Genomic DNA, 24,911 nt, shown 5'->3' on the forward strand with positions numbered 1-24,911 from the left:
TTTGTCCTCTTTTATTTTGCTAGAGCTGTGGAAATGGGTGGTAGCCTGAATGGAAGGATCTTCATCTGCCCCTCCTGCCAGGTAGGAGAGCTGAGGCTTCACGTTCTCTCTGGCTCTCCTTGTGGCATTTGTGAGCAGCTTGATGTATTTGACACAAGTGTGACAGCAAAGAAATGTGTGAGCAGAGCAGTGTGCTGCAGGGCCCACCTGTGTGGATTTATCTGTACATCAGGCCGAGGAGCAGCAGTTAGCCAGATCTGACAGTCAAACGTGAGCTCCTTCTACCTGCACTCCAGAGTGCATTTTAATGTTGTGTGTGTTTACCGTGGTTGGCATTTGACACAAAGAAAATTGTCAGTGCTGTTTTTTTCCTCTCCTCTTTTCCAAATAAATACTTCATTGTACATAGACAAAAGTATGCACTTTCTAAAACAATGCCAAAAATCATGTTGTCTTCATCTTTATACTGCATTTCATATGAGGAATTCGTAGATTAGATGTTTGAGTTGGTAATAGGTGAGATGTTGAATAGGTAAGATGCTTACATAGTGCAGAAGTAAAAACAATATAAAATAGAATATTGTGAGTAGTCTTGGCTCTGCCTCTGTCCCTTTCTAGTCATTTCCCACCTCTATTGACTGATAATCACTTTAATAGTCTGTCATTTATTCTTTATGTTTCTATATGCAAATACAAGCAGATGTTCTGTGCCTTGCTTTTTACTTCCCAATATCTTCTGGAGAGCTTTTTAGTTCATAGACAGAGACCGGGTGCGGTGGCTCACTCCTGTAATCGCAGCACTTTGGGAGGCCAAGGTGGGCAGATCACCTGAGGTTAGGAGTTCAAGACCAGCCTGGCCAACATAGTGAAACCCTGTCTCTACTAAAAAATACAAAAGTTAGCTGGGTGTGGTGATGCATGCCTGTAATCCCAGCTACTCAGGAGGCTGAGGCAGGAGAATTGCTTGAACCCGGGAGGCGAAGGTTGCAGTGAGCCAAGATTGCACCACTATACTCCAGCCTGGTGACAGAGTGAGACTCCGTCTCAAAAAAAACAAAAACAAAAGCCAAAAACAAGAAACTGAAAAAACACCAGAGAGCATCCTTGTTTTTGTTTACTGTTGCATTATACTTCATCATGTGGATGTCCTGTAGTTTATTCAGCTGCCCTCTGTGGCTGGAGCTTTGCATTGTTTCTTAATCTTTTTGCTCTATTGAGATAATAATTCACATATCGTAAAATTCACCCTTTTGAAATGTCCAATTCAGTGTGCACTCCAAACTTTTATTCTACAAATAATATGATGTAATGAGTAGCCTTGTGCGTATATTCTTCTGAACATGGTAAAAGTATATTAGAAGGCTGAATCAGAAGTAGGATCGCTGGCTCACATGGTAAATGTATTTGAATTTTGAAAGGAATTGACTGTTACCCTCCCTAAGCATGGTTCTGTTTTGCCCTCCTGACAGCAGAAAAGGAGAGGGTCTGTTTCTCTTAGTCTTACTCCCTTTTCATAAAGGAATCTTAATCTTTGATTTTAATAAAGCAGTCAAAAATTTTTAATTTTGATTATGAGCTACTAGTTTAATTTAATATTGTTATGTGATTGATTTCATAGATGCAAACATGACCCAAACTTCTCTTTATGTTTGTAAATATTGTTATTTAATAAATGACCTTGTCAGTTACTTGGCAAAATTTCAAGTAGTGAGTGTTAATGTTCAGAGCAGATTTTTATCTGTACGGTCTTAAGATGGGTGATTTCCTGGCCCCCATTCTCTGCTGTCATATAGATACAACAATACTCACAGTATTAAAATGAAAATTCCTAGTGGAAGATCAGTTATAGGCTGCTTGCTCTAGAGTAGGAAAAATCTTGTCAAATTTTATCCTTTTGATACAGCCTTCTAAGTTACAGTGTTTTATACCTGTCTGATGCTCAGTTCTGAAATGAACTGAGAAGTGGTGGTTGTTGCAAGCATTTAGCTGAAGCATTAATTACAAGTAGAGGTTCAGCCTACATTGGCACTTGTCGACCTATGGGACAGGTCTGTTGCTGTTTTATCTGATTTAGGTGGCGTATGTAATTCCTTTTGTGAGTCCATACTTTTGTGTTCCTCTTTATACGTAGATTAGCTTTACTGATGGACTGTCATGAAGAGATCTTAAGGTGGTGTTTGCAAGGTGGAGCCATTTCAAGGTTTGAGAAATGTGCATTTGAATTATTCAAGGCTCACATTTTTTGGCATTTATAAATATTCTGGCACTTTGTGTATAAAAAAGACTAAGAATTGGTAACATATTCATAGGAAAATGGAGGCTTTTCTGAGCTTGAAGTAAAAATTGAGGTATAGATTGTGATTAAGTTTCTGATAAAGTGCAGAAATGTACAAGTATATGCATGGAAATATCATTGGTTCTTTCTGTGGCACAAATAATGGTTAATACTGAAAAACAGATAAATCGATTAACCAGTAGTGAATTATCCACACTCGTTTGTTGATTATTTGTAATGGTGTGTGTTAACGTTAGTATTATAATTATAAAAGTATTCGTAATTTAGGCCAGACATGGTAGCTCATTCCTGTAATCCCAGCACTTTGGGTGGTCAAGGCGGGTAGTTCTTTTGAGCCCAGGAGTTTGAGACCAGCCTGGCTCTCATACTGAGACTCATCTCTACAAAAAAAGTAAAACAAAATTAGCCAGGCATGGTGGCATAGCACCTTCTGTCCCAGCTACTTGGGAGGCTGAGTTGGGAGAATCACCTAAGCCTGGGAACTCAAGGCTGCAGTGAGCTGTGGGACACTTTAGCCTGTGGGACAGAGTGAGACCCTGTCTTAAAAAAAAAAAGTATTCATAGTTTAACTGGTAAGTCAGCCTTTTCATTATAAATGAGAAAACACCTATAGTCTAAACAAAGGCTTTGATTAAATAAATATAATAGAATTATGCCTAAGAGTAGAATTTGGTTTTGTGTCTCTTAGGTCAATTGGGGGCTATACTTCTGTTCCCTTTCTCTTTCCTCACTTTAGATAATGATACAAAAACATCCGGAGAGAATTTGTGTTCTACCCAAAAGGAAGTTTCCTCTGACTACTCTGATTGTGATGGGTTTGTGAGAGAAGGCTGCTATCCTGGGGTGGGAGAGGATAGTACCCAGGGCCGCCATGTTTGGTTCAGTAGGTTGTGCACCATATAAAGACAGTGGCCATGGGAACAGGTGGAGCCTGAAATCCAGTTTGTGTTTACCAAACTATATTCTTACTGAGTGGGACTATATTGGCCCAGAGCAAGGTGTACCATTATCTAGTTCTTTAAAAGGTAACTTACTGGCTGACAGTAGCTTTGATGATGCATTTATGCATTTTTATTTAAAACCCAGTTGTTTCTGCTGTTTTTGCTTTCTTTCTTACAGATAATGTCTATAGTATGTACATGTCTGTATATAGGTGTCTGTGAGTGTATATGTACATTTTTGCCATTTATGAGCCACGTACACATACAAACTCCATATATTCTTGAATGTAAGGTCAGATATTGTTTGAAAAATATCCCTCAGAAGGAGGAAGGTGCCTTGTATGTATCTGATTCCTTATAAGATACTTTATCATATGAGGTCCCCTCTCAGTTACTTTCTTTGAATAGCACAGTACTGTTGGGGAAAAGATAGGCTCTTGAAATAGCCTCAGACAATGCTGGCTTTGAGTGCTTTAAAAGGCTGCTTCATGAAATTGGAAAAGAAAAGAAACAAAGATGTTTAACACAGATTTAGTAATTATCGTAGAGATGATAGATCACTCTAAAAAAGCAATTCTGTAAGTGGATATGATCTCAAATAAATGTTTACAAGATGAATAAATATTCCAAATATCTTGACATTATGCAAATGGATACTTGTGACTTGGTTTGGTATTTCCAGTGATAGTACCATAAAAGGATTTACAAGCTACTATGTCTCAAGCAGATTATACAGACAGGCGTTTGCTCTGAGAAACTGTATTGGATGACTTGTAAGGTGACTCTAGTGATGAAAAAGACCCAGATGGCAGCAATGTATGTGAAGAATGAATCAAATTGTCTCATGAAATGAGAGAGTGAATAAAATTATTTCAAAATTTATGCTTCATATCATATATAATTTAGTATGTATGTAATTGGCTAGGTGCTATGACTCATGCCTGTAATCCCAGCACTTTAGGTGGCCACGTTGGGATGATTGCTGGAGGCCAGTACTTTGAGACCAGCCTGGGTAACATAGCGAGACCTTGTCCCTACTAAAAATAAAAAGAAATTATTCAAGCATGGTGGCACCTCTTAGTCTCAGCTACTTGGGAGGATAAGGCGGGAGGATCACTTGAGACCAGGAGTTTGATGTTATAGTGAGTTATGATCATACCACTGTATTCCAACCTGGGTGACAGAGTGAACTGTCCCTAAAAGAAAAGAAAAGTTTATAATTTAATTAATACATTTTATAATTGACATTTGACTAATTTCTATCTCCAAAAGATTATAAATTCAAGTTGGCTAAAATTTTTTTGTGTTCTCTTATTGGAAAAATTTGGGTCATTGTATATTCACTTATATGTAATTATTATTATTTTCAAACAGAAGCTGAGACTTCTTGAAGAGCTTGAAGACACTTGGCTTCCTTATCTAACTCCCAAAGATGATGAATTCTATCAGCAGGTAAGGTATTTTAATATTTTTATCAATTTCAGTGATGTGTTCTGATTGATCTTATTTTACCTGTGAGGAAGCAGGGCTAGAGAGGTTAGATAACAGGTGAAAAGGTCGAATTTGATCCCCCTGTGACTCCTCATGGCCTACAGAGCATGTACATTTCTTCACAATCAGCTTTTTGCTGTGTACTTAATACTTTAGCATAGTGACTGTTTTTACTTCCTCAGACATTCCACACTTCCTTGCCTCTGCTCGTGCTGTTACTTCTGTAAAGCTCCTTGTCCTTCTTTTTACTCCTTACCCTATTACTTGCCCTGTTGCAGATGGCTAATTCTTCAAGAGTTCAGTTAAACATCACTTCCTATGTGAACATTTTCCCAGCTTACCCTACCTACAAGTCGATTGCACTCTTTTTCCTTGTAAAGAACTCTACACCACCTAGCACATGGTATTGGAATTATAGTATTCCATGTCTCTCTCTCTGAATTAGTCACCACTGTTTCAATTACACATGACAAAAACCCAAATCAAACTCACTGTGGCAAAAAATAAGGGGAATCTATTGATTTGCCTTAGAAGTCCAAGAGTGTGTGGCTAACTTGAACTTTATAAAAGATGTCACCCGATCACTGGTTTTCTCTGTTTTTCTTGGCTTAGTTTTCCTCATTGTGACCTCATGCTCAATAGGCTCTCATCTGAGAGTATAGCAGGACTCTTGACAGCATCTGGTCTTTGGCATCTGGGATCTTAGAAAAAGGTAGTGAGTTCTTTTTCCCTAGTTCCATCAAATTCTCCAGAAAGTAATCCTCTTGGCCTGGTTGGAGTCATGTGCCTATCTCTGAACTAGTCATCGTGTTCAGGAGAGTCAAATGCTCCTGTTCGCCTAGCCTAGTTCACGCATCTTCTCTTGGAGTGGGATGGGAGTGGGAGTACTCCCACCAAATTGCATGCACTATGTGACTTAGACATAGGTGACTTCCCCAAAGGAAAATTGGAGTCCTGTTTCCAAAGAAGGAAGAGTAAGTCTTCTGGGCATGTAAAAATAATAAATTTTCACCTCTTCTTTCCAACTAGAATGTAAAGTCCTGGGGTATAGGAATTAGGTCACAGCATCTTTGTATCTCTAGCACCTGCATGTACATAGCTGACCATCAGTAACCAAGGAAGGAAGAGAGGAAGGGAGGACTTTACCTATTTAGAATCCAGGTCAATATGATTTCTGCAACTTCTAGTTCAATATTATTTCTAGGACACTGTCTCTTATCTCCATTCTCATTTGATTTGCACCATTTTTCCTTTTCACGATCAGTCCTCTTATAGGTCTCTCATTTCTCTCTTTGCCCAACCACCTTCATCCTTGAAGCTGTAGTATTTTCTAACCAAGATGTAAATCTGAGCATGGCAACCCTCTGCTTCAAATCCCTTATCATCGCCTGGCTCCTGCATTTTCAGCCTCATCTTCCTGCTCCTATACCTTTTTATCCACACTGGATTTTTGCAGTACTTCAAATTTGCTATGAGTTTCATCTTTGGGGCCTTCTTGCTACGTCCTCTGCTGACATACCTCCTTCTCTTTATCTGTCTCCTCTTTCTTTTTTAAATTTTTTTTGACACAAGATCTCAGTTCTGTTGCTCAGACTGGAATGCAGTGGTGCCATCTGGACTCACTGCAACCTCTGCTTCCTGGACACAGGTGGTTCTCCTGCCCCAGCCTCCCAAGTAGCAGAGACTACAGACCATGCCTGGCTAATTTTTTTTTTTTATATTTTTGTAGAAACAGGGTTTCACCATGCTGCCCAGGCTGGTCTTGAACTCCAGAGCTCAAGCCATTCACATACCTTGGGCTCCCAAAGTGCTGGGATTACAGCCATGAGCCACCATGCCCCGCCTGTCTCTTCTTTCCATGGTGAACTTCTGTGTTACCTGTTAGTAGCAGCTCATATGTCATCTCCCGTAAGAAGCTTCTTACAGGACATCTCTACAACCAGAGAGTTGTCTCTGCCTCTGCTCTTGTACTTTATCTATACTTTTGTCAGCACTTAATGTCACTTAATTTTTTTTTTGAGACATAGTCTCGCTGTGCCATGTCCAGGCTGGAGTGCAGTGGCGAGATCTGAGCTCATTGCAACTTCTGCCTCTGGGTTCAAGTGAGTGCGTCTGGCTAATTTTTGTATTTTTAATAGAGACATGGTTTCACCACATTGGCCAGGTTGGTCTCGAACTCCTGACCTCAAGTGATTTGGTCTCCCAAAGTGCTGAGATTACAGGTGTGAGCCACCATGTCCGGCGTTAATCTCATGTAATTGTAATGATTTTTTTTTTTTTTTGTATGCTGGCTTCCCTTATCCTCTGTACTTTGTTCAGTTCCTGGTACCTATCAGGTGCTGAATGTGTTTGCTTGAATGTATGCATGCATGCAATAGTTAATTTGGAAAACCAGATATATATGATGATGACGAGTTTAGTATGATTTGAATTTTGCTTCTACACACATACACACCTACCCAGGGAGTTGGCATCTGGAAAAATTTGACAGATGTGTACAGAAATGTCATACCGTATAGTGACAGGGTGAGTGTTCTCTTTTGAGCTTTCCCCGTCTTCCAAATTATCTGCAGTGAATGTATATTCTTTTGCAATCAGGGAAAGAATAATTTTTAAAAGTACCCTTAAGACATGTAAATGTACAAAAATGCAATTAGTTCTGAAATGCTTACTAATATTTTTCTAGCTATAAGCCTCTGGTACGTGATTACACGCATTGTCACAAAGCAACTGCCAAGCCATTTCAGCTTTTGTGGTATGAAAATGGTACAGGAAGAATAAAATACAAAAGGTTATCAGCCTGCTGTGCTCTGAACCAGCCATCCACTGAGGGATAAAAGGAAACCCAAATGCAAACAGAACAACTATCAAGACTTTTCTGTTATATTTCCAAGGCCCATAATAAACCCTGATACCAATATCTAATCACTCTAAGTGCACCTTCTTTTTTTTTTTTTTGAGATGGAGTCTCACTCTGTCACCCAGACTGGAGTGCAATGGCAACATCTTAGCTCACTGCAACCTCTGCCTCCTGAGTTCAAGCAGTTCTCCTGCCTCAGCCTCCCGAGTAGCTGGAACTACAGGTGCATGCCACCACGCCTGGCTAATTTTTTGTATTTTGAGTAGAGATGGGCTTTCCCTGTGTTAGCTAGGATAGTCTTAATCTCCTGACCTCAGGTGATCCACCCTCCTCAGCCTCCCAAAGTGCTGGGATTACAGGTGCGAGCCACCACACCTGGCCACCTTTTTTTTTTTTCTTTTTGAGACAGAGTCTCACTCTGTTGCCCAGGCTGGAGTGCAGTGGTGCAGTCTTGGCTTACTGCAACCTCTGCCTCCTGGGTTCAAGGGATTCTCTTGCCTCAGCCTCTCAAGTGGCTTGGGTTACAGGTACCTTCTACCATGCCTGGCTAATTTTTGTGATTTTAGTAGAGACAGGATTTCCCCCGAGGCCAAAAAAGCTGGGGTAGAGGGAGAGAGCTGGTGAGAGCAGGGCAGATGCAGTCACAGAGAGAGACGGGGGCCCGGTTATACAGGAAGTTGCAGTTTGTCCTGAGAATATTGGCAGTTACTCTGAGATGAGGAGGCATGAGAGGGCTTGGAGCACAAATGTGACAGGATGTGACTTACATTTTAATAAGGATTCTTTCTACAAGGCTCTTCCCACTCAGCCTCTTCTCTAATGGGGTTTGCTAGTTCCATTCTTGAAATTAGAAAGCTCAACACCCTCAACTTGTACCCACTGCTTTCTTCCCTCATTTAGTCGCTGGGCCCCTGTGGTTTTACCTCTTCAGCATCTCTCAAATTGTTTTTTCTTTTCCCATCCCACAGATACTATCTGAACTATGTAGGCCACATTGGTCACCTTCTGCCTCCGCAGTTTTAGCATCCTCCTGATCGGCGTTCCTCATGCCCTCCCCAGTGCCATCAGAACTGACCTGTACCTCCTTGTTTTATAAATGTTGCGGACTCTCCTTCGCTTCCAAGGTCAAGTTCAAATTCTTCAGCATATCCACCCTATAAGGCCATTGACTTTCTTTCTTTCTTTTTTTGAGACAGAGTCTCACTCTGTCACCCAGGCTGAAATGCAGTGCTGTGATCTTGGCTCACTATTATCTCTGCCTCTTGGCAAGAGGCAGAGATAATAGTGAGCCAAGATCACAGCACTGCCTTGGCCTCCCAAGTAGCTGGGACTACAGGTATATGCCTCTATGCCTGGCTAATTTTTGTATTTTTAGTAGAGACAGGGTTTCGCCATGTTGGTCAGGCTGGTCTCAAACTCTTGACTTTAAATGATCTTCCCATCTCAGCCTCCCAAAGTGTTGGGCTTACAGGTGTGAGCCACCAGGCCTGGCCGCCATTGACTTTCTGACCCCAATCTACCTCTATGGTGTAATCTCATCCTGCGACCTAAAATGGCGCCCATCCGTAAACCTCTTTAATAGGGAGTTCTTGGTTCCACCCTGACTCCGTTGTGCCCACTAGTACTCTCTTCCCTTTTCTGTCTGGTGAGCAGCTACTTTTAAAGACCCTACTTAAACACTACATATTCTGTGAAGGCATCGGAAAATTCCTTTTGTTCTAAATTGTATGAAAAACCTGACTGCTTTTCACCACCTCTGCTGCTTACACCGTGGCCAAAACTGCCATCCTCTCTGTTGCAGCGGCCTCCTGACTGGGTCTGCCTCCCTCCCCCGGTCTAGTTCATTTTAACACAACTTCTGGAGTGATCTTTTGAAAGCATAAATCAGCTCATTACACTTTCTTGCTCAAAGCCCTTGAATAGCTTCCCATCAGCCCAGGACCTTACATGCACCCACAAAACTCTACACGCTTGGGTTTGTAACTGCTTCCCTCACCTCACTTCCTGCCCCTGCCCACACCCCACCCTTCTCATGCTTTTCTTCCCATTCTGGCACTTTACTCTTCCTGGAATAAACCAAGCTCACTCCTGCCCCAAGGCCTTTGCACTGAATGTTCCCTCTACCTGGAACTCTCCCCACAGGCATCTGCAGAGATTGTATCCTTATTTCTTTCTTTCTTCTGCTCTGAGGTAATTGTATCTAGAGACCTTCCCTGACCACCCTGTGTAAAATAGTAATACGTACCCCAGCACTCCCTATCCTATTTTCTCTGCTTGATTTTTCTCCATAGACTTATCATCATCTACAATACTATGTATTTTTACTTATTTATATGCTTATTGTCTGGCTCACCTACCTAGAACATGAACTCCTAGAGAGAAAAAAGACATTTTGCTCTCTTCCTTATTCCCAGTGCCAAGTGCTTTGCAAATAGTATGTGCTCAATACATATGTATTCAGTACCTAAGGATTTTCCAGCTTTTCCTTCCTAATTATTCCCACGCCCATAGCAGTATACTCACACTTCTGTTGTGGTAAGTTCTCTTTTGGTTTCCATTTAGGGCTATACTGTTAAATTATGAGATGCTATCAAACAGGACCTATCTTCTTTTAATCTTTGTATCTCTGGCACTTTGTACAGTGCCTGGTACATAGCAAGTATATGAGAAATTTAAATAAACAAAATGAAATGAAGTATTGAATGAATGAATGAATAAGCATCTGTGTCATTTTGTAGCAAAGCACATGATACCTCAAGTCTTGTGATAGCTGTGGCAGAGTCTGAACACCTACTCCAGAAGTATATCCCTTTTGGGGCTCTACTTTGCATTATGCAGACAGTCTGGGCCAGATGAGTGTTTAGTCCATTAGTCATGGGTGGCTGCCAAGTCGCAAGCATTTTACAACAAAAATTATATAGAAAATATTATGAGCGATAGGGTGTAAATTGCTGAGTGCAAAATAGAAAGTGTTAGGGGCAAAATCTACTAACAGCCAGATTAGAAATATGCTCCTCTGAAATCAGAATATTCTAGCACTTTTAAGTGAAGGGCATTTCCCAAGTCACTTGAAGATTTTAAATTTTATTTCTCTCTACTGAAGTTCCACTGGGCTTCATTTAAGTGAGCCTCTGGTAAACTGGTATCTTACTCGTTTAAAACCATGTCTGACTTCTCTGTATGGTGAAATCTTTTCAGAGGCATCTCTTGATATGAGAGGAAAAGGTAGAATTTTTATATAATGGCTTAAAATAGACAGAAAATGAAGCCTGATCTCCAGAGACCTTAGCTTTCCACGTCTTTCAACCATTGACAAAGGCCTGGCATACTGGCATTTTATATCTAAAATACCTTTCCAAATACTTATTAAACTATATAATCATCATTTATGCCACAGGATCATTTGTAGATCTCAAGAAATACAGTATGTGACCAGACACCTACTAATATAAATTTCATGACTGCATACTTGTTGGAAAAAAACGCTAATGGGATTAAATGAAAAAAGTCTAGCATATTTGAAAATCTGCCAACAGCTGTTCCAAATTATTGTGTGATATCTGATGTTCTACATGTACCTGTCCAAAATGGAAAGTGAACTTATTTGTTTGACAGGATGAATTAATATTAAATTACTTAATGTTCACTTCTTCTCCAAAGTTACTTATTATTACTTAAAAAAAAAAAAAGAAAAATTGGACCAGGCGCAGTGGTTAATGCCTGTAATTCCAGCACTTTGGGAGGTTGAGATGGGTGGATCATGAGGTCAGGAGTTCAGCACCAACCTGGCCAACATAGTGAAACCCTGTCTCTACTAAAAATACAAAAATTAGCTGAGTGTGGTGGCACATGCCTGTAATCCCAGCTACTTAGGAGGCTGAAGCTGGAGAATCGCTTGAACCCAGGAGGCGGAGGTGCAGTGAACCGAGATCACGCCACTGCACTCCAACCTGGGCGACAGAGCAAAACTCTGTCTCAAAAAAAAAAAAAAAAATTGAACAAATGCTACATAGCACCTTTGTGTGTCAGGTATTAATTTAATTACTTTATAAACAATAAAAGAGGGCATTTAGGTTGGGGGTTATCTTTCTTGCATTTTCTTTGAGATAGTGACAGAATCAGCCAGCTATTATTATTTGTTTTCATTGTGGTAAAGTGAAAATTCCCCAGAGTCTTTAACAACATCTTTAAGTAGTACCAGAAGTTCTGTAAAGATTTTTGACCATTTAGAGCCATCAGAAAGAATCTATTGGCAAATATAAGAAATGTCATGAAAATTAAGAATTTTTTTAGCGCAGCATCTTCTATCTGATTTTTCTGATTAAAAGTATTTTACATTTATTTTAGAAAATTCAAAAATAATATAGATGTCTAAAGAAGAAAGTTAAAATTCTGCTCAAGTACATTACTCAGGGATTAACCATCATCAGCTTTTGGCTATCTTTTTCTCCAAGTACTTTTTTTTTTCTGTGAGTCTTTATTTATGTACTGTTTTTCTTTTAATGAAACAGATCCTCTTGTCAGACTATCTTGTTACTAATTTCTTCTATAACTATAGTTTCCTACTTACTTTCAAATATTTAAGTTTGTTATTTTCATATTCCATCATGTGACTGTACCATTTTCCCTTCTAATCCCTTGTTGGCATTTTGGTGGTTTTCAGTTTTTAATTATTATCAATAATACTGTGATGAATATTCTTATAATCCTGGTATGTTTCTCTAATAACTTCCTTATGATAAGTTCTTAAAAGTAGAATAACTGAATGAAAAGATGTGGGCGTGTTTAGGTTGTGATAGATGTTGTCCAGTTGGCCTTAAGCAACATTGTAATACTTTGCATTCCTAATTGCACGCTATCAGAATGTTGAATTTTGCTGTTAGCAACAATATGTATTACTATTATAAAATTTTTAATGCAAATTTGATAAACAATAACAAATTTAAGTATAATTTAATACAAATTATATTTTTTCCAACTTTGGTACAGTTAATATTCATTTATTAATTATTTATTTATTTACATATTTTAGAGATGGGGTCCCACTCTGTGGGGTTAAGCTCACCGCAGCCTCTGCCTCCTGGGCTCAAGCGATCCTTCCACCTCAGCCCCACAAGTAGCTGGGACCACAGGTGCATGATACCACGCCTGGCTAATTTTTTTGTATTGTTAGTAGAGACAGGGTTTTGCCTTGCCTCCCAAAGTGCTGGGATTACAGGTGTGAGCCACCACACCCAGCCAGTTAATTGTTTTATGTGCTAAGAGGCTTCTCTATTAATTTGCTTGCGGATGTGTGTATATGTATTTACATTTGTAATGGTTCTGCATTAAGAGTATTAAGCCCTTTTCTGCCATATAGGTTGTACTTTTTTTTTTAAGGTTGTTTGCTTTTTAATTTTATGATTGATTTTATACAAAATTTTAAAATTTCAGATATTCACATTATCAATCTTTTAAAAAAAGCTTATTGATTAACTATATATGTGTATAATTTACGTACCATAAAATCCACCTTTTAAAATTGTACAATTCAACTATTTTGGGCAAATTTCCAGAGGTGTACAACCATCATCACAGCAGTTTTAGAACATTTTTAGCACCTAAAAAGGTCTCTCGTGCCTCTTTACATTTAGTTTTCTTTCCCAGCGCAGCTAAGATTTCCACTCATCTGCTTTCTTCAGTCTTTTAAAGCTTTTTTTCTTAGAAAGACGTCTTGAGCACTTATGTGGAACCAAGTGCTGCGGCTATAATGGGTATTGATACTATCTTCTTTTTTTTTATTCCACTCTGTCACCCAGGCTGGAGTGCAATGTCACGATCTCTGTTCACCGCAACCTCCACCTCCTGTGTTCAAGTGATTCTCCTACTTCAGCGTCCTGAGTAGCTGGGATTACAGGCCTGCGCCATCACACCCAGCTAATTTTTGTATTTTTAGGAGAAATAGGGTTTCACCATGTTGGTCAGGTTGGTCTCAAGCTGCTGACTTCAGGTGATCCACCTGCCTCAGCTTCCCAAAGTGCTGGGATTACAGGCACAAGCCACTGGGCCTGGCCACTAATACTATCTTAGGAGCTTATGATCTTACAGGACAGATTATTAAACCAATACTAGTTTAAATAAATATAGTTACAAATGAATAAGTGCTGTGAAAGAGAAGTAAATTATGTGGAGTGATAACAGAATCTTAGCTGGGCTGGGAAAGAAAACTAAATGTAAAAAGGCACGAGAGACATTTTTAGGGTGCTAAAAATCTCCACCTATTTGAGGGTGGAGATTCAGGGAAGGTTTCTCTGAGAAAGCGACCCAGGGGATGGGAAGAACCATCCAGGTGTGGAGTTGGGGGAAAAGTCTGCTGAAGTGCTAGGCACTTGAGGACTGCAGGAATAGAAGCACATGTCAGAGAGAAAAGGGACATGATCTAAGTGGGAAAAAAATGGAATATTTTCCCATGTCATTATTTTCTTTTTATGATGTTTTTCATGTCAGGGTATTTACAGATGATATTTATGTGGTTATATGGATTTCCTGGTGCATAGGGTTATAATTTCCCTGTGTTAAATAGATCTTATGTAGTATTGAGACCCAGTCAGTATATGCTGAACAAGAGCAGCAAGATTTCAGTGGGAGGAGGGCAGGCATTTGTGCAGATGAGTGCATTATTTCAGTATTCCTTTCTTAGTCCCAGAGGGGAGTGTGTTCAAAAACTAAGTTCTTGGGAATTACCATACTTTTCTTTATTGTTTTATACTAAGGACCATTCAGAGAGTGCTGGAGGTGTTGACAGTGTGAAGAAATTACCTTCTTCATCACTTCTTCATCATGGCTTTGAGTATGCTAAGGCCTCAGAGACTTGCTTAGAAAATAACCAGTAGAGTGATAGAATTAGAGTTACTGCTTATGGCTCTAGAATGTTTGGTCTCTGCCTACAGGATTGCATTGCTTTCTTTATGAGCTATATAAATAGAAAGTACAATATCACTGTTTCTGTTTTCCAATTGGGATAACTGAAATATGGAAACTCTAAATCCTACATGGATCCCTGAGAGTCTCAGTGACAGTGCATAGTGGTATGCCACATGACTCCTCTCTTTGTCACTTTCAATTCATGGTCAACACCTCAGATAGACATTTTGAGAAGCAGGGCATTCCTACCATGCTTACCTAGTAAAGTCATTTTTCCACGTTCAGACTTGACACATTCGTTTTTCTTTTGCTTACTTCCTCCCGGTTTCTGCATGTCTTCCATAATATCTCCTGCACTCTGCCTCAGCCAGAACAGGCTGGATTATGCTATAGTAACAGATAACTCTCAAATCTCAATGGCTTTGCACAATAATATTTCTGGTCCATTTTATGTATCATTTGTGGGTTCGTACAGAGTCACTACTCATTTAAAGCAGCTCAGAGATCCAAGCAGCCACCAGCTGGCTACTGTGGGAGAGGGGTGCAGAGTATCCTGGAGGGTCTTACACTGGCAATGACACATCCAGGCTGGGAGGGGTGGCCATCATTTCTCACTGGACAGAAGTAATCCCATGTTTCATCCATCATGAGGAGGCCAGGAAGTGTAATTCCACACTGAACCCATAAAGGTGGGTGCAGGGAGGAATCCAGAACTATTTGGCAAACAGCTCTAATGATCAGGATACATTCTTAGCTAATGATTCACCTTAACTTCACTGAGAAAATCAAAGCATTCTCTAACCACGACCCCCTCCAAAAGAAACCCTAGAACTTACTTACCTGCCTACTAGTAAATTTCTCATCCTATGTGAATTTATACCTTCTTTCTCCTTCTAGCCTATTCCAATGTAAGAGGTATCTTCTCTCCTATCCAAATGTTTTTGATCACATACTCTTATCAGTGACAAGTTTTGAGCACATACAGTGACATCCTAGAAAATGTTTAATAAGTGGTCTGTAGGGGAAAAGAACCAGCCTTGATTTTTAGTGTTTTTTGATTTCCGCAATGTAAATACTCTCACCATGGACGGTTTCAAGCCACCATCATGGTGTTACTGAATGTGCAGTTGGAAAGACTTGTACACAGTGCGCTCATGAGCCGGTGTGGAGTGACTCCAGCACACCACCGGTAGTGTGCTGGTAGTAGGACTCAGGTACTTTTGTATATTTTATAATAATATTCATGTTAAACTTATTTGTATGTGTGTATATGTATATATATATATGCATACATATTTTAATAATGCTTAATTTCTTTCATTTTGTATTAAAAATAAAGCAGTTCTACTGTCTCTTCTCTGTGCCCCACCACTCTACGGATCACCTTACAAATCCCTGCATACCCGACTTGGGAGCTACTGCTGTAGACACTCAAGGTCTCCGCTTCTTTGGTCATTTGCGCTCTCTCTTCTGCATCATCAACCTCTTTCTCTTGTATCATTCTCATGAGTGTGCTGAGAAACTCCAGTGTTTTCTAGTGTCTTCTATCATTAGAGAGTATCACTTAGTCTAGCATCCTTCTTTATCAAAAGAGCCATTTTTCTACTCCCCTTCATGGAAGAAGCATTCAGAGACAGCTCTACCTGCCATCTCAGTTCCTCCTTTTCCATTCCATCCTCATCTACTCCAATCTGACTTCCAACCCACCACTCTACTGAGGTTGCTCTTGCCATTGTCGTCAGTGGTTTCCACGCTGTCAAATCTACCTGTTCATCTGTCCTCGTCTCACTTGGCCTCTCAGTGGCAGTTGACATAGTTACTACCCCATCCTTCTTCAGATGCTCTCCTCTTTTAGCTTCTGCATTAATACACTGCTGGTTTTCTGCTGGTTCTCCTTTGTTGAGGCTTCTGCTGTGACTCAGGAAATAACTTTAGTCTCCTTTTGGTATTTTTCCTTTTTCCCTAGGTGATCTCATTCATTTCCAGGCCTTTAAAACCCAGCTCTGAGCTGATCACTCTCACATTACGTTCCTCTGCCTTACTTTCTCTTCTGAGCTGTAAATGTGTACATCCAGTTACTCCTTGTTATTTTCATCTGGAGGTTTCATAGGTATCTTCAAGGCTGCAGATCCAGGGTGAACTCTTCATTTCCCCCTTTTCTTCTTTCTACTATTTCTCTTTTGCCTCCGTTTTCCTTATTTCACAAAACAATAAATTGTTTATTTAGTTGTTAAATCCAGAAATCCAGAATGTATCCTTAACTTCTTTCCTGACCAACATGGAGAAACCTTGTCTCTATTAAAAATACAAAAATTAGCTGGGTGTGGTGGTGCATGCCTGTAATCCCAGCTACTCAGGAGGCTCAGATAGGAGAATCACTTGAACCCGGGAGGCGGAGGTTGTGGTGAGCCAGGATCGCAGCATTGCACTCCAGCCTGGGCAATAAGAGTGAAACTCCATCTCAAAAAAAAATTCTATCATTTTTTTATCCCTTACATCTAATTCATAAGCATATCTTTTTGTTCTGCCTACAAAGTATGTATTTTGTCTGTCCACTTATCTCTGGCTCTATTTTAGTCCAGATCGTCTTCACTTTTCTCCCAGATGATTGTAATAGCACATTCCACACTCACATTGGCCTCTTTCCAATCCATGCCTGATGTTATAACTAAGAGCGATTTTTATAAAATGTAAATCAAGTTATTTTTCTCCTTTCGAAATCCTTCGGTGCATCTAGAGTTAGTTCCAGATTCTTTACCATGACCTCCAGGGCTGTGTGTGATCTGGCCTCTGCCATCCTCTGCCTCCTCGTCGCATGTTACTGTGTTTGGCTCTTTTGCTCTAGTAAAACCAACCTTTTTTTTTTTTGTCCCTAGAATAGGCTGGTCTTTTTCCTGAGTGCCTTTGGCTTCTTTGGTCTCTCTTTCTGGGAAGCCCTTTTTCCGGCTTGTCATATTTCTGGTGCCTTCTTTTCCTGAAGATCTGAGCTTAAATCCTGTCTTCTTAGAGAATTCTTCCTGCTCTAATAAGATTTCCTACTGGTTTGTTTCTGTCTTTGTACTTAACAAAATTTGGGGTTGCTTTTCTTTATCTGTTTACTTGATTTGGTAGAAAGCTTCGTGAGAGCAGGGACCTTATTTCTATCTGGTGATAGGTGCTCAATAAACAGATGTTGCATGAAAAACAATGTATGGAAGAATACTGGTCTTATAATATGAATGGTAATTACCGAATGAAGACACAGAAGGAAGGTGTCTTAACAATGGTGGGCAGCACAATGCAAGGAGGATAGGTTAATGTGTTGATTATGTCTGACTCCTTTAAGACAGCTGAAAACTAGCAAGGAACAGATCAGATCAAACGTTACATGGGTAAATGTAAAATCCTGTGATTTGGTTAGAAATAAATCAGTTGCATTATACAGAATCGGGAAACTCCAGCTTAACACCAATTCACATGTCAAGGCCTAAGGAAAGTGGTAGCTGAGAAGCTAATGTAGTCCTAACCTACATGAATAATTCCATGTATTCTGTATTAGGGGAGGGAATTGACTAATATTACTCTCCACCAGTGAACCAGTAGAATTATTAGAACTTTCTAGAATTGCAGTGTAATAACACCTCATTCATCCCTCACAATTCCATTTATTCATTCCTTTACTATTTACTGAGTAAATTCTGGGCACTCATATTATAAACATAAGTAACATTGCCATGGCTTTTGTGTTCATGGAACTTAACGTCTAACTCCCGAAGAGAAGTGAGTTCTCTTTTCATGAAAATGTTAAGCAGAAACCAGTTTGTTATTTATTGAGAGACAATGCATTCTTATAGTTAAGAATTCATGCCCTGGAATCAGCTGGACTCTGGAGCCCAGGGACTTTAAATTCCAGCTCCAGAATTTACTAGCTGTGTGACTTTGGGAAAATTGTTAATGTCTCTGTGTTTCAGTGATCTCATCTATAAACTGGAGATAATAATGCTAGACATAAAGTTAAAATGAGCTAACGCACACAAATAATTTATGACAGTATTTGGTTCATAGTAAGCACTTAATAAATATTGTAGATAATAAGCAGTTAATAAAATGGTATTTTCTGGAGGGGTAAAGGCTAGAAAGAGATTTAGGGTGAGAAAAAGTAGTCACAGAGTAATCCTGGGGTATCAGGACCCACATTATTATTGTTTATTTTTTTATTAAAGTTTGTTAGTAATTTGAGCTTGAACTTGAAAATCTTGATTGTAGAGTCTGATGACATTTGTTGTATTTGGTTTTCTATTTGGGACTAGGAAGATGTGAATCCTGTTTAGAAATACCACCAGTTAGTCCCCCAACAACTCCCCAAATGCTTACAAAGAAACATACTTTGGAAATAATAAAATTGTGAACGTCTATTCATAAACGTCTGTTTTTGCTTTGCTTTTGTTTTAGTGGCAGCTGAAATATCCTAAACTAATTCTCCGAGAAGCTGGCAGTGTATCCGAGGAGCTCCATAAAGAGGTTCAAGAAGCCTTTCTCACACTGCACAAGCATGGCTGCTTATTTCGGGACCTGGTTAGGATCCAAGGCAAAGATCTGCTCACTCCAGTATCTCGCATCCTCATTGGTAATCCGGGCTGCACCTACAAGTACCTGAACACCAGGCTCTTTACGGTCCCCTGGCCGGTGAAAGGGTCTAATATAAAACACACAGAGGCTGAAATAGCCACTGCTTGTGAGACCTTCCTCAAGCTAAATGACTACCTGCAGATAGAAACCATCCAGGCTTTGGAAGAACTTGCTGCCAAAGAGAAGGCTAATGAAGATGCTGTGCCATTGTGTATGTCTGCGGATTTCCCCAGGGTTGGGATGGGGTCATCCTACGATGGACAAGATGAAGTGGACCTTAAGAGCAGAGCAGCATACAACGTAACTTTGCTGAATTTCATGGATCCTCAGAAAATGCCATACCTGAAAGAGGAACCTTATTTTGGCATGGGGAAAATGGCAGTGAGCTGGCATCATGATGAAAATCTGGTGGACAGGTCAGCGGTGGCAGTGTACAGTTACAGCTGTGAAGGTACGGTCTGCCCTGGGAAAAACAGCCTTGTATGTAATAATATGACCAGTCGTTTAGGCTCTGGAGATACACGTGCATATACATGAGCGTGTTTGCCTGTGTGGTATGTGCATGCATGTGTGTGTGTGGGTGAGTGTGTGTGTGTGTAACATGTGTCCTTTTTAGTCTTGTCACACTGTATGTCTGCAGAATATGCCTCTTTCTCATCTAGGCATGCTAGCTGGCTCATTGTTACACTGTACTCAGAATATTTTCACACGTAAGCATTACTGTCATTTGTCTCATGTGTGCCCAGGAGAGCAGCCTCTTGGTTTCATACAGCCAACTATCTTTCTCTAGAGCTCAGAGGAGATTGTACAGTTGCTATAATTAACTTGCTGATAAAGGGCTGGGAAAACAAAAATCTGTCAAATCTTTCCAGGTTCCCACAGGTGCACATTTCCAGGCTTGCCAAAATATTTTATTATGGTTGACATCACTAACTTGATGGGTGTGATTTGTCAAATATGGACTTGTTCTTGGCTTCATATAGTTTGTAGCTACTGTTCTTCCTTGCCAGAAGCAGTTGAGGTAGGTTTTGGAAGCAGACAGGCCTCTATTTTCAGGAAACTCCCTAGCCCTTTACCCAGTTCTGCAGTTTTAGACCTTGTCGGGTGGCTGTGGTAGACTTGTTTTTGCATTTTCTGACATATAATCCCTTGGAACAGAGATCATAGGCTACCTCTCAGTAACCCACCCAAATTTCCCTTCTTCTATTATCGTTTCTGTGTGTTTATGGCTCTCATTATTCCTTAGAACAGAATTACAAAAATGGTAGTTGAACAGATCGAGGAGAGCATGACCACTGTTGACTTTCTTTTGTGCCTGATTATTTGGCAAAGGAATACAAGACATAGTATTACCTCTCCTGCCTGGTTCCCAGAAAGATGTTTGGAAAACCAGAATTCTAGTTATCCCATCAGGGAATGACTGGAACTTTTCCGACTACTCTAGTTGTTTGATTGGAGTTTTGTTTGTTGTTATTTGTTTTTTTGTTTACCAAAATGGCTGTTTTGGAAAAGAGATTTAAGAGAAAAAAGGATCTTTAAAATATTCTTTAAATTTCTTACAATTTCCTAGTCTCAAAAATTTCCTCAGGACTACTAATATTTTTTCTAACTTTACCTTGTGTCTTCAGTCCGAAACAAGGAACTCGTTTAGCATTTGGAAATTTCACTTCTTTTGCTGGCATTTCAAATAACGATGCTGACCTAAGAAAATCGCTTGAAGGGATTTAATGCTGTCCTAATGGAAAGAACCGAGATCCTCTGATCTTTAATAAGGACTTGCCAGGGATTTAAGAACTATCACATCCAAGAACTCTGATGTGAACGAATAATGGAGTTAGTTTCTTTCTTAAGGAGACAACTCTCCAAACCTGAAGCAGTGGTACGTGATAGTACAAAGCTCTACAAAGATGTCTTTGTGCTCCCAATTACTCTCAGCCCTCCAGTTTAATAGTCCTATTGTACACCCTTTGCGTGGGTGATCAAGTAGTTTTTGAAACCTAGACTATCTTTCAGAAAGGAATTTAATGTCTAATGAATAGATTCTATGCTCAGGAGTAATTAAGACTGATAAAGTATACAAATATAAATTATATATAAATATAGAAATGTTGGTACTTGCAGTCATCACCTGAAAGAGGGAACTGCAGAATCTGAATCTGTAATAGCAGGGTGCAAACTCCTTTGTTTTCTTAACCCAAGAAACTCTCAGTACTCTAATAATAATAGCAATACTGGGAATGCTCATTTATTGAGCACCTACTATGTGCTATATGCTGTTATGAACATTTTGTATGTATTAACTCATTTTATCTTCCCAACAACCCAAAGAACAAAGTAGTAAATTGCTATCCTCATTTTACAGATGAGGAAACTGAGTCATAGAAGGTTGATTAACTTGTTCATGGTAATGCAGCAAGTAATTATCAGAGTTAGGATTTGAGCACAGATATCCAGGCTTCAGAATCTTAACACCTAAGGCTATGTCATTATGAGCAGGTGTTTCTTATCCCAGCAGTGTAGCTGCCTCAGGGATCTGGGTTTTTAAAATGTCCACCTTCTGGAATGGTTAAGGGAATGTTCTACTTGCTTTTTCTTGCAGGTCCTGATGCTTTCCTTTCTCCAGCTTTACTTCTCCCCCATGTCTGCTGTAGCCTTCTATCACATACTCTGAGATGATTGGAATGCGTTAGGTTAACTAATTTGATGAAACGGAACCTTTCTATAGGTATCTGGCTGTGTGTGTGGTTCTGGGTCAGATGGAGTACAAATCATGTGCCTTGAAACTCTGTTGTGGTGCATGTCTTCTAAGTGACAAATGATATCTGTTTAGTTCTCTGATCTTATAATCCTTGGCAGAATGCAGAACTATGGCAAAGGTGGACTTGAAGGGAACCATTTAGTTTAAAATCTTGGTTGAGGTTGAGAAAGGCTTTAAGGAGGTCACAGAGAGTGGACATTTCAGAGTATTGTACTTTTTTCTGTGTCCTTGAACATGTTTGTCAATTAGCTGTTTTATGTCGTATGGGAACTCCAAAGGTGAATCAGTGGTGGGCTCTCATGATAATTATGAAATGATGAAACATTGAGTCTGAAAGATACTTTTGAAATCACTTGATTCTAGCCTCTCATTTTATAAATGAAAACACTGAGAAGGGAAGTGGCTTGCCCAAGGTCACATTGTTACTTAGTGACAAGAGCAGGGATTTAAGTTGGAGAGAGTTCCTTGCCACTGGAGAGGTTCACAGAAAATGCATTGGGAATTCAGATACAGAAGTGATTGCTTCCTGCTGAAATTAAATTGAGTTGAAGCTTAAGATCTTTCAAGACTCTGCTCTCAATACCTTTTCCCAGGGAAATCTTCTTGTAGATTTATAATGAGCCAATCATCCCTCTTTGGTTTATTTTCATGAGTAGAGGTCATTGAGAAGTAATTTGTATAGGATACGTGTAATTATATACTAAATTCATTGGCTTTCACATGCAGTTCTAGTTAATAGATATCTCCAGTAGGAAGATTGAAATGGTACAATTTTTAATCAGGAATGGCTTCAGGGAACCATATGTAAATAGGCAGAATATTTGATTTTCCTATTCCAGCTTTGCTGGTAATTGCTTGTTACTCCTAGCTATAAGAAACGAACTTTGGCGGGGAAGGCATTAAAAACCCAATGTTTAATATGGTCCAGCGTCTTGTTTTTGACTGGAACACCTTTGGAAACATCTCTTAGATCAACAGTAACTATTGGCTACCATTTTTGTTTCTTTGTATGGAAGGAAACATTTTCTGTAAAATTATCTTTCTAGAAAAGCAATTCTTAAGATTTTAAACTAGTGTCAAGTATTGCATATTATTGACATTATTTTCCAGTTCTCCCATACACAGTCAGGAAGGCTCACAAAAGGAAGAGAGACCAATCCATGTTTCCTGTTGAGAATGTGATAGGCTAGAAATTAGAGACTTTGCAATAGTGTACTTGGAATTCTAGGATTTCCATTCATGTCTTTGATTTGGGAAAAATTGCATCCTCTTAAGGATGGAAATTTGTTCCCATAATTCTTGAATCTCTATTTTAACATAAATCTCTATATTTCTCAGCTCATCACTGAGACCATGAAAAGCTAGTTTATAATTACAGCTTGGAGTTTTGGAGTATTCACAAAAATGCTGTGATGTTTAATGTTATCTTAGCTTCTCAGCATCCCTATCTAAAGTCGCAAAGCTTATTTGACCTAGCTTTGCCTTGTCAATGATTTTTGAAATCACTTATACTGCTCAGTAAAACTTGTTTGGTCTTATAAGTCACATTTTTTTGGGTAGCCCATCCAATTATTTATTCATTTAACAATAAGGTCTCTCATGAAGAGCCAAGAAGGTTCACAAGAAGACCAAAGGGGAGGAAAAAAACTTGTTTGGTCTACAAAGTTACATTTTTTTTGGTGCCTATTCAATTTTTTATTCATTTAACAATAAACATCTACCGTTTGCTAGGCAGTTATCTAGCTGCTGAGCATGTAACAGTGAACAAAACAGACAAAAATCCCTGCCCTCATCATGCTCACATTCTAGCAAGGGAAAACAGAAAATAAAAGTAGATTGTGTAACAAGGGTGGGGGTAATCTTACAGTTTTAGATAGGAGAGCCAGGCAACCCCTCATTTAGCGGGTAACATTTATGCAGATTGGAAGGAGAGAATGAGCCATTTAGAAATTTGAAGTGGGCGCACAAAGGCCGAAAGACAGAACATGACTGGGATGTTTCAGAAGCAAGTGTGGATGGAATAGAATGAGAAGAGGGGAAGACAGAGGGACAAGTAAATGGGTGCCATGTTAGAATACAAAGTAGTAGGTTTGGATTTGGAGTGAGATGGGGAGCCGTTGCAGAGTAGAAGAAGGGAAGCAACACCAGAAACAGGAGAGCTTACAGAGGTGACCAAAGTAATCCAGACTGAGGATATGATCATCTAGATTAGAAGAGGCAGAGCTGGGGAGAAATGTGTAAATACAGTCCTGTAACTTTTTACCAACAAAGAGAGTGGCAGTGTTTCAGCACTGGTGAGAAAGGATAACCAGCAGTGACGTCTCCCATTTGTCAAGAGAAGGCAAAGCCTATAAGAATGGCTGCATTTTCCCTTCTCTGTGGATGGCTTTATTCGGGAATAATTGACATACAATAAGCTATACAAATGGAACATTGATAGTTTTATAGGTTTTAGCAGAACTGTTAAAACTGTCCCCACTATCAAAATAATGAACATACCCATTGTTCCAGAAGTTTCCTTGTGCCCCTTTGCAATTCCTCTCCCTGACAGATCTGTTTTCTTTTTTAGTTGTTTTTTATTTGTTTGTAGAGATCGCATCTCAATATGTTGCCCAGGCTGGTCTTGAAATCCTAGCCTGAAGAGATCCTCCTGGCTCAGCCTCCCAAAGGGCTGGAATTCCAGGTGTGAGCCACTGCGCCAACCTCAATTTGTTTTCTGTCAGTAGATGAGTTGGCATTTTCTAGAATTTTTTTGCAGATGGAATTATATATATGCATTGTTTTTTTGTCTGGCTTCTTTAACTTAGCATAGTTATTTGAGATTCATCCATGTTGTTATGTATATCAATTGGTCATTCGTTTTTATCCTTTTTTATTGTAATAAAATATACATAAAATTTAGCATTATAACCATATTTAACTGTACAGTTCAGTGGTGTTAAGCATATTCACATTGTGGTGGAACCATCATCGCCATCCATCTTCACAACTTTGATGGTCATCATCCCATGCCGAATCTCTGTGCCCATTTAAACAGTTACCCCTCATTTCTCC

At 39.5% G+C, this 24,911-nt stretch overlaps 1 protein-coding gene across 3 annotated transcripts in view; it reads left to right on the top strand.

Moving 5' to 3' along the window:
- Nucleotides 1–24,911, top strand: part of FTO (FTO alpha-ketoglutarate dependent dioxygenase) — a 424,741-nt gene that overhangs the window by 104,171 nt on the left and 295,659 nt on the right. For all 3 annotated transcript variants that reach the window (XM_064383071.1, XM_012447942.2, XM_064383072.1), the window contains exons 2-3: nt 4,612–4,689; nt 18,923–19,550. In XM_064383071.1, the coding sequence (XP_064239141.1) occupies nt 4,612–4,689; nt 18,923–19,550 (706 nt within the window). The remainder of the gene's footprint in view (nt 1–4,611; nt 4,690–18,922; nt 19,551–24,911) is intronic.

Source organism: Aotus nancymaae, unplaced genomic scaffold, assembly GCF_030222135.1.
Source record: "Aotus nancymaae isolate 86718 unplaced genomic scaffold, 86718_ANA_hifiasm-v0.15.2.pri h1tg000030l, whole genome shotgun sequence".
NCBI classification, from domain to species: Eukaryota; Metazoa; Chordata; class Mammalia; order Primates; family Aotidae; genus Aotus; species Aotus nancymaae.